This window comes from Anoplopoma fimbria, chromosome 9 (genome assembly GCF_027596085.1).
Source record: "Anoplopoma fimbria isolate UVic2021 breed Golden Eagle Sablefish chromosome 9, Afim_UVic_2022, whole genome shotgun sequence".
In the NCBI taxonomy this organism is placed as follows: Eukaryota; Metazoa; Chordata; class Actinopteri; order Perciformes; family Anoplopomatidae; genus Anoplopoma; species Anoplopoma fimbria.
The window spans coordinates 14336513-14346963 of record NC_072457.1 but is presented as its reverse complement, the minus strand read 5'-3'; the positions used below and the strand labels follow the sequence as shown (position 1 = coordinate 14346963).

The window sequence follows — 10451 nt, the reverse complement described above, 5'->3', positions numbered from 1 at the left end:
TAGTTCTATATGATATAATGTTTTTTTTATGATGAGGAGTCAAAGATGGCGTTAAGTAATGGCTGATACATTTCTTCATGGTGGCCTATCCGATTATCATGATATTTTTTTGCAAGATCTTGATTAAATATTTTGCAAAGAAAATAATTGTATAGATGATAACATCTTGTGCCGTTGATGTAGAAAATTGAAGCCCTGAAATTAATATTTACAATTGAACACTATGGGAACTTCAATGGTATGTTATGGAGGGGTTTGACACAGTTTATTATTGCATGATATGGTGTTTCTCCTATGACCTAAATGCATCATCCACTTGACCAATAAGTAAGGAATATAAATAAGAAATATTGCAGTTGTGACATATATTTATTTACACCTGCAATTTGTATTCATCATATCACAGAAAAAGCAATGACAGTTTTTAAGTCAGGCTTAAAGAAACAATCTCCTTCTTATGTGGTCTTATTTGGACTTTTCTGAAACTAAGATGGTTTCCATTTTCTCTTTTTCCACAGCGGACAAGAGAGCTGGAACTGATATTTCCCTCGGGGTAAGTACTCATCTGTCTACTCCTCACTTCAGAAATAATAAAAAGGAAACACACTGTTTGACAACTAACATGGCTTCTTTCTTTTAGGACCACTGGGCGCTCCAGCTTTCCCATTCAGATCTTGAAACACTTTGAAGGACCAAAGGGAAGAACAACAACAATCAGGAACTGTGTGGTGAGGGAGTCGTACCCATCATTACCCCTTCAAGCCATTCGGCAAGGACCTCAAATGCCAGCCAACTATAATTTATCAAGTATTGTCTCATACATGTCACAAGCATCATCAGTCCTAGTGTGTCATACTGTACATCATCAACTATCAGAGCAATAATCCTGAATAGCTAGTTTTACCTGTAGAGAATACATTTGTTTGTACTTAAGTTATCAGTTTTAACATGGTGACACAAGTGTACATTTTTTACGCTTTCAAAACTTTTGAAAGTTTTATATATTTTTGTTAATGTTTGTTTTATAACAGATAAGTAGGTTTTTTTGTAGAAATAGCTCTTTTCTTTCTTTTCTTGTCTTTGTTAATATTTGTAATGTAGCTTGCATCATTTTGGCTCAACAGGTTTGATTGACCAGAAAATTAGGGAATAGTCCGACATTTTGGGAATAACTTATTTGCTGATGATACAACTCTTTTGTCTTTTTGTTGAATACCAGCGTGTTATCTTAGTTTAGCATGAAAACAAAGTGTAGCAAATCTAAAGTCATGATAGCAGTCGTGCTTCAAGCTAAATGCTAACGTCAGCATGCTAACAAGCCCACAATGACAATGCTAACATGCTGATGTTTGGAGGGTATAATGACAATGTTCACCATATTAGTTTAGCGTGTTAGCATGCTAACATTCTCTAATTTGCTCTAAACAAATTAAATGTATTGTACCAAAATTAAATTATTTTATTTTGACCTGATGATGTCACTAGATTAAAAGTCAGGTGATCACAAAAGTTAGTACAATTTATCCCCTGGACACTGTAAATCCATCATAAATCCTTCCAATAGTAGTCTTGACTGTTCACAAAAAAGCCAAAAAAGTCATTAAGATTCATGCTCTGGGGACCATAAATGTCTTTAGAAAAAGTCAAAGCAATAATAATTGCCATCCATTGAGCCACTAGCATGGCTGAAATGACAATTTACTGGGGGTTATGCACCAGACTATTTCTTAACTGGACTTCTTACAGTTGTTTTTATACTTTTGTCCTTTTTTTTTACAGGTTAAACAAACAAGATAAATGCTTTTTTATAAGTGAGCATTAGAGGGGGTGGTTTGTGTTTTTGTTCCCTTTGGTCAGAGCCAGTCTAACTCTTTTCCTGTTTCCAGGCTTTGTGCTAAGCTAACTGTCGCTATGCTGTAGTTTCATTGTTAGCATACAGACATGAGAGTGCTATCGATCTTTTTCGCTAACTTTCAACAAGAAAATTAATAGAAATATTTCCAAAAATGTCAAACTATTCTTTTAATTCAGTTTTTTTCAATTCAGTTTATTTTGTATAGCCCAGAATCACAAATTACAAATTTGCCTCAGAGGGCTTTACAATCTGTGCACATTTAAACACTGAAGGAGGAAACTGACAAAGTTGAAGAGGCAAAGTGTTACTAGCTATTCAACACACACTTAAGCTACATACACATACACATACAAATACCCTTACAAGGTTTTAAGACAGCTAACAAGATATTGTGTCTTAGGCATTTCTCGCCAGACCATTAGAGACCACTAGTTGCTTGTGTTGTCAGAGGGTTTGTTTTTTTCTTCACCATCCTTTGATTTGAAAAACAAAACTTCCGGAGGCCTCTGTGGTGGCAGAGGAACGTACACACACACAACAATTATAATACAGCTGGAGTTTGTGGTGAGGGCGCAAAACTGTGAATAAAAACTTCAGTCTAATAAGTGTCTGCTGTGTTTTTCTTCCATAAACACATAAAACATGAAGAGGATGGATGTACCGCTGTTATAGCACCCGATGAGGAAACTCAAAGCATCTGTGTGCTTTTATTGTAATAAATCATCCAAAGTATCTTTTTAAGTCAGCTTTTATGCTACACATAAACTCCGAGCCACAGCTAGGAATGAAAAACAACACTTGATGATATAAGTAAAGCAAATGTACAGATGGGTTTGACATCCACGCCCTAAAAAAAAAATCAACCTAGCCCATCTGCCAAAACACACAGAGCGCCGGGGAACTCAGAGAACATTCATGTAACATATGCAGAGTCGAACACATGCACACACACAGTCTGTTTTTTGGGAACGTTGACAGGTTTGCAGGGAACAGGTTTGGCGGTGGTTGGGGTGGCGTGACGCTTCTGCATCCTATCAGAAGACGAATACACTAATTTAATTTAGGGAAATATCTGGTTCAGACAACACACACACACATACACTTCACATGTTTACTTCACATTCCCGGTGTATCTTACAGGGGGACTTTTTTTCTCTTTCCCACCAGATTGATGGCTATTAAAACAAAACTTCCTGAATGTACTGAGGGCATTTGTGTATATTTGTACACACGTGTTACTTTGTATGCAGCAGCAGGCTATAGGCTACACTCTCTTCTTCCAAACCAGCTGGTACATATGGGCCATGTCTCCTTAAAGGCAGCGTCTGTTCCTCGGTTTGGTTTCATAAGTTGAAACTCAAGACCTTGGTCAATGGTGATACTGATCTCAGTACAGTATTTAATCAGTATGTAAATAATATGCTCTAGAGTTAAAGGGACTTTCTTTATGTCAGTCACCACTCTGAGATTTCAGGATATAATTGTGTTTCTTATTTACCAGCTGGACCGTATTTTTTGTGGGTTTTTTTTTTGTGATCTGGCCACTGTAACCATATGATTTCCCACTAAAATAAAAGCTTTTGCTTGTTTGTTTCCTTTTGTGAAATAGGCTACTTAGTTTAGATTTATTGCCCAGATGAGAAGATCAATATGGGTGAATATAACGCTACAGCTTAGCATAAAGACTGGATGTAGGAGGAAACAGCTAGCCACCATAAGCGACACGTCATAACCACGTCAGGCAGAGGAAGCTAAAGTGTAATGAGTTGAGAAATTCATAATAATTTATAATTGACCATTGGCTAAGTCCCGCCTTTCAAACGTAGTGTGGCATCAGCCAGCTCTGACCGGGGTCCGACAACTATCCAGCACTTCTGTGCTACGTAAGCTAAGATAAGATAAAATAAGATAATCCTTTATTAGTCCCGCAGCGGGGAAATTTACAGGATTACAGCAGCATAGAGGATAGTGCAGAGACATAGTAAAAAAAACAAGATCAAAAATAAGTATTATAAATGAGCAATAAAAAAACAGTAAAAAACAGTAAAGAATCCACAGTAACTGAAATATTATATATATAGACAGAAACTACTATAACTATATTAACTATATATTAACTATATAACATTTTGCTTTTTAATAATTGTAACAAGGAATAAAGACCGACCCGGCTTAACGGGAACAGTGTTGTTCCTTAATTTCATGGTCTTCTTGCTCAATCACCAGTTTTTGTGGTGGTTCACTATTACGCTTTGATTTGTCGGCTTTAGCTTTGATTTTTATCTTTATTACCTGTTTTGCTGCTGTTTATAAAAAAAATTATGCATATTCTAATATTGTGACCATTCTGTCTGCTTCTCTCTGAAACTGCCTCCTCTTTTTTTCCAAAAAGTAGATAATATTAATGCAGGTTGTGCAGTTAGTGACAGTTTGGGCTCCATGGCAAAGTAGCTCTGACAGTTTGATGGAAAAGCAGCCTGACGGCGAAGGGTCAGTTTCAACTATTGATTTGTAAGAGGAGATTTCTTATTTTAACAGTTATAGTCTCACTTTAAAGTTCTAAGTCTTATGTAAGAATCATCTTATTCGAGGACCTTCTCGGTCAGTATATCCTTTTGCCCCAACGCTCCAGCTGTCCAAAATCAGTTTATGCTATGTCCTCCACATGCAGCGGGACATAATTTGTCACCTTTGGAGCTTTGCGATCTCCACCAGAATAAAACACCGTGCGTTTGAACAAAGTTTGTCTGCACAGCCTGAGTTAAAAACAGATCTTTGTGTTTGTGTTGCTCGGCTGACCTTGCAGCAACAGAGTCTAAACAAAAAGTGGTGATTTGCCTCTTAAGATGAACATGATAAGGTTTTTTACTATAACAGTGTCACAGGTCACCTATAAGCTCTCAGCAAATAACTACAGGCTGCACTTTTTTACGGGACTTCCTCTGTCCTCTCCTCCCCCCTCCCCCTCTCCCCCTCATCAATAGTCAAAGAAACTCTTATGTGCGATTATATAATGTCTCGCAACTCTTTTTCACAGCATTTGGCTTCATGTGTGTGCCCTCGTTCAGACCCCCCCCCCCCCCCCCCTCGGCTCCCGCAAACCTGTTGACCGCTTCCCCTCACCCCTCTCTTAGTTAATTTTTCTTCCCCGCCTCCTTCCTTCCATCTCATCCATCACTTTTAGTTTTGAACATGCCACACAGGCTTCATGTGGTCGCTGTGTGTGAGTGTGTGTGTGTGTGTGTGTGTGTGTGTGTGTGTGTGTGTGTGTGTGTGTGTGTGTGTGTGTGTGTGTGTGTGTGTGTGTGTGTGTGTGTGTGTGTGTGTGGTGTGAGGGTGGTGGTTTTCGTGCTGGAGGAGGGGTTTGAGGCCTTCAGCTCACCTGAATAATACCTTCTTTGTGAGCTTCAGCCTTATAAAGCCTCGCTCAAATGCCTTCAACCGCTGCACACTTCAACCTTCTCTGCGGACACATACGCTTCATCCCGTACCTTCATTCATCCGTCACCGACACACACCTAACGCCGCCATGAGATCCAGGATGAGATTGGCACTGCTGTTTCTGGCAGCGGCTGTTTGTGTGGCCAGCGCTCAGACCAACAACAGCAGCAACGACAACAGGCAGCAGCAGCAACAGCGCAGCTTCTGGGATGAGCCCATCAGGTTCAGCACCAAGACCAAGGACTCCTGCACCATGGTGGTGTCCGGAGCCGGGGACTATACTCGCCTGCGTGTCTCCTGCAAAGGTCCGAGCCAGGGCCAGACCCCCGGACGCTCCTACTACTGCGACTTCCAGGGCAAACCCAACTTGTGCCGTGCCTACAACCTGAACCCCGCCACTACTTCACCCAGGTGATGTGGGACATGAGGAAGCTGAGCCACGCCTGCCAGGGACCCAAAGTCTACCGCCCAGCCATGTGCAAGAAGTACCCAGAGGAGGCCCAGATTACCTTCCTGGCCTCCTGGCCCAAGACCACCGTCACAAAGCCCTCCAAGCCTGTTCAGGAGCCACGTAAACCAGCGGTGCCAGCCCAGAACAAGCCCGTCGCTACGCCCAAACCTGTCAAGCCCCAGCAGCAGCCTGTCAAGCCCCAGCAGCAGCCTGCCAAGCCCCAGCCAGGCAAGGGCCCCCAGACCAAGAAAACCACCCCCAAGCCTGGGAAGACCACTACTCGTCCCACAGAGCAGCCCGACTCCAAATCCTCCCGCATCGCCAACGAGTACTGCTGGAAGAGCTTCCACGGCGTCTGCAGCTACTTCATCAGCTGGTTCCAAAACTGAGGTGATGCAGCGGAAACAGGTGGGTGCAAAATGAAAATTAAGAACAGCAAAGTCGAGAGAGAAAGTTTAGTAAAAGGTTAGCTGGAAATGTTAGAATAAAAAGAGAGAGAAAGATGTTTTGGTTTGGATTGATTAAACTGGAAACCATTAAAATCCCCAAATTTGTGGTAGAAAAATGTAAATTCTACAATCAGTTTATGGAGCATTTTATCTCTGTGCAGCCTCCACATTCACAAATGAAACTAACTTTATCTCAAATGAATCACAATAAAACACCAATCTTTCCTCGTTTCAGGCTGGAAACACCAGCGTCAGAACTCTTCTCGAGCATTTTTCGACCTCGGGGATCCGTGTGGGAGCCTCTGAAGTGATTTTGACGCCTCGTGAGGTCCGACTCCCCCCCCACACTGCAGTATCTTATACGGGCTGAGCCAAAAAAACACTCAACCTACACTTGTGTACGGTTAGTGGATGACTGCTTGTGATGTCATGTCATGTACATGTCTTTTTTTTGTTTTTAAATCTGTAAAACACACAGCAAGGCAAAAGGGAAATTATGGCAGGCATGTGATTTTGTTTGTATATGATGTAAAATTTCCTCCTCGTTTCACATAAATGTTCCAACAACATGTGATGGAAAAGAGAATAAAGTCAGAGTGGAGACCTCTCGAATTCTTCTTCTTCTTCTTCTTCTTTGTTGCTCCGTTTCTCCTGCTGCACGTTTTCACACTCATTCATTCAAAGGAAGTCCTTGTTTCTCTTCATCGCCGGCTGTAACAACATGTCTGCAGCCTGGCATCGGGAAGTTGTTAACGGACAGACACAGACTGCAGTAAAGATAATATGCAGGCTGGCTGAGCAGAGCTAAACACTTTTCTTTGTATGAGCTGATGAATTGGGTCTTAAGAGCTGCCGTGTGCAGGAACAGAGGAGGTCTGTGTGAGAGGAAACCAGTGCGGCTGCAGCGTCGGTGTTGTTAAACACACAAACATTCATTTCACTCATCACAGGGAGTGGAGCTACTTTTTTTGAATACCACTTACCTCCATAACAGTGCGTCAGTCACAACAAATTAAAACTGCAAACTTTAATTCTAGAAGGAAACCAGAGGTGGAAGATGCACCCAGATCCTTTACTTAAGTAAAAAATATCATGTAAAAATACTCACAATTCAATGTCCAGCATCCAACCTCATATAAAGTTAAAGCACAGAAGTATGAGCAGTAAATTGTACCTAAGTATTAAAAGTAAAAGTACTTGGACATTATTTATAATCCTGATGCATCAATTACATTACATTACATTACAGTCATTTAGCAGACGCTTTTATCAATGCGTAAGCAGCATTTGACTGTTGTAGCTGATTGAGGTTCAGCTAGTTTTAGGGGTCAAGTCTCCTCCAAAGGGTCACAAGATAAACTCTGAAGGGTCATGAGATGATAAATGGAGTAGAGAAGACACTATTGTTTTTCATTGTTTAGACTTTTCTCCAATCTTTACTTTTTTTTGGTGAAATATTAGATCATTTTACCATTTAAGTCCTTGAACAGTTATTTAAATAAAACCTTTTGAGAAGTTTAAAGGGCAAATGCTTAAAACTCTTTGACATCTGAAATAACCAGAATACTTTAAAAGGTCTGAAAGCCAAATATTGGGAATCACTGCAATCTTTAGCATGATGAAAGTATTGAGTAAAAAGTATAAAGTGGTGTGAAAGGGAAAAATTCAAGTACAGTACAAGTACCTCAGAATTGCAGTGTAGTACTTAACTAAATGTAGTTACTTTCTACCCCTTATCAAATGTATTAACTATTATTCAGTCGTTGTGAGGTTACTCAACTTCTAATGACCACAAGATGGTGCAGCTGAGTGCAGAGAGGACACACACACACTAACACACACACACACACACACACACACACACACACACACACACACACACACACACACACACACACACACACACACACACACACACACACACACACACACACACACACACACACCTTCCCTGCTACTGTTCACTTACACTAAACCTCCACTACTATTGACACAGTGACTCAGTGAGAAACTACGGTAACTTGTGAGGTGATTGGACTCGTGCCCATATGAGCCTTAATAAGGCTCCTTCCTTGAGACCATGATGTCTTTGTTCCTTGTGAACCTGCAGCAGCTGCGTCACTACAGGAATGAAACAAGATGACAGGGTGGAGTGGATTTATAAACCTCCTCCTAGGATCAGTGGTGTGCTGTAATCTGATATGTAGTTCAACTTCACAGTATCAAAAACACTACATTTATAATACAAAATACAAACTCATGAATATATAATTTAGCGTGCAGTTCCTTCTATTCAATGTTGAGAAACTAAGAATGAACTTAAGAGTTTTATCTACATATTGTGGCTTTTTTGTTGAACCTCATTTTCTTGCAACAACAACTGTGCTATTTGCATCATCCTACATTTGAGTAGCTTTATTTTTTGTCCTCACAAACTACAATAACATGCTTTTCAATCTAAATTCTTGCCTCTTGCCAGGAAAAAATCCAAATATATTGTTCTTCAACAGAGAAAGTTACAGTTTCTTAGAATGTGTTTTAATAATTTAACATTCGTATAATTGGAGAGAATCAAACACTGGAATCAAAGGTGTTTGTACAGATCCTGACAGAGCCTTAAAATAACAATACTATGGTTAGATACAGCATTCAGACAGAAAACACATCATTGATGATTGATTGAACTGGAACACCTGATTGGACTGGAGTCGTCGTTAATGACATTGGTCACACCTGTGATCGAGTTAAGGTAAGGTCTCTTAAACCGCGGCTGGATGCTGCTGCTCTCTATATATGACATGAGATGTTTGGCTGAGAGCCTCTGTGGGCTTTATTTGTAGTAACATAACTTCATTAATATGTATATGTCATAAAGAGACAAGCTGAGAAACCAGCTGAAAGTTCACACAGTAATTCAGTCTGTAGACCATAAAACGTTTCTTTATACTTCACTTTACATGCAAAGAGACTGTTTTAACATTTAATTTCTAACATTTTCTTCTGTTTGTTGGTATTAAAAGTGAAAAAATATATTTTTTAGAACATTTAACACTTTTTTGTTTTATCTTGAATGTTTATCTTAAAATATCTGTATATTTTTAAAGGTGTGTCATTTTTCTTCTATTTTGGCATCCTGGCATTAATATACTTTGTTGAATTGACAAAATGATGCGTCAGGATTAATGCTCATTTTGTGCTGTAAAAAGAAAAGTGATACAGTGCTTGTGAAGTAAGGACAGGTTAAAATATGTTAGACAGAGACAGAAATGATGGAAAGTCTGCAAGACATCAGCAGTGATCGTTGTAATGGACGAGAGGCTGCCGACAGATGAAGGCGGCTGTGGCATAGTGGAGAGCAAGGTAGTTCTCCAATCAGAGGGTCGGTGGTTCGATACCCGGCTTCGGCAGTCGATGTGTCCTTGGGCAAGACACTTAACCCCAAGTTGCTCCCGAAGGCTTGCCATCGGTGTGGACTGGATGTAAATGAATGTTAGTTATCTGATGGTGGCACCTTGCATGGTAGCCTGTCATCAGTGTGTGAATGGGTGAATGATATGTAATATATACTACTGATTGTAAGTCGCTTTGGATAAAAGCGTCTGCTAAATGACTGTAATGTAATGTAATGTAATGAAGACTTCCTCTTCTCCTCTGACTTCTGATTGAGTCCATGAAGGAGCTCAGTGAGTTAATGTCAGGAGATCAAAGGAGGAACAGACTGAACGTTTATGGGGAGAGGGGGAGCTCACATCTGGTGAATGCGTTACTGTTTGATAGATAAACAGTCAGACAGAACAAAGGAAGGTAAAATTAACGATGTGGTCAATGTCCGCATCAAAATGTACCTTAAACAGAGTATTTAACTGCATTTAATACTGTGTGAGGCCTTGAATCTAACCATTTCAGTTACGTTAAAGGGACATTTTGCCAGCTTCTATGTGAATGTCCAATCAGTGATGTCACTTTTGCTGTTGGAAACGTAGCTAGTTTGCAATACAAGCAGACGGAACAAAGAAGTTCTGTTTTGTTTTGCTTTTTAATTTAATTTCAGTGTTGTCCAGTCCAGGAGTTGTCTGTGTTTTTGTCTTACAAATTTTACTTCATGAAAGTTAATTGTTACTATTTTGGTTGCCTTAAAATGTCTTATTCAGCGTTTTGGTTGTACCGGTACTTAGCTGGGGCAGCCGTGGCGCAGTGGAGAGCTGTGTCCTTGGGCAGGACACTTAACCACAAGTTGCTCCCAAAGGCTTTGCCA

The 10451-nt window shown here is 40.2% G+C and overlaps 1 protein-coding gene across 1 annotated transcript; it reads left to right on the top strand.

Annotated features, from left to right (window-relative positions):
* The first annotated feature begins 5384 nt into the window (after positions 1–5384).
* On the top strand, positions 5385–6136 carry fgfbp2b (fibroblast growth factor binding protein 2b). Its single transcript, XM_054605304.1, is given in 2 exon segments — positions 5385–5688; positions 5691–6136. Coding segments are annotated over 2 exon segments (750 nt in total).
* The last annotated feature ends 4315 nt before the right edge of the window (positions 6137–10451 follow it).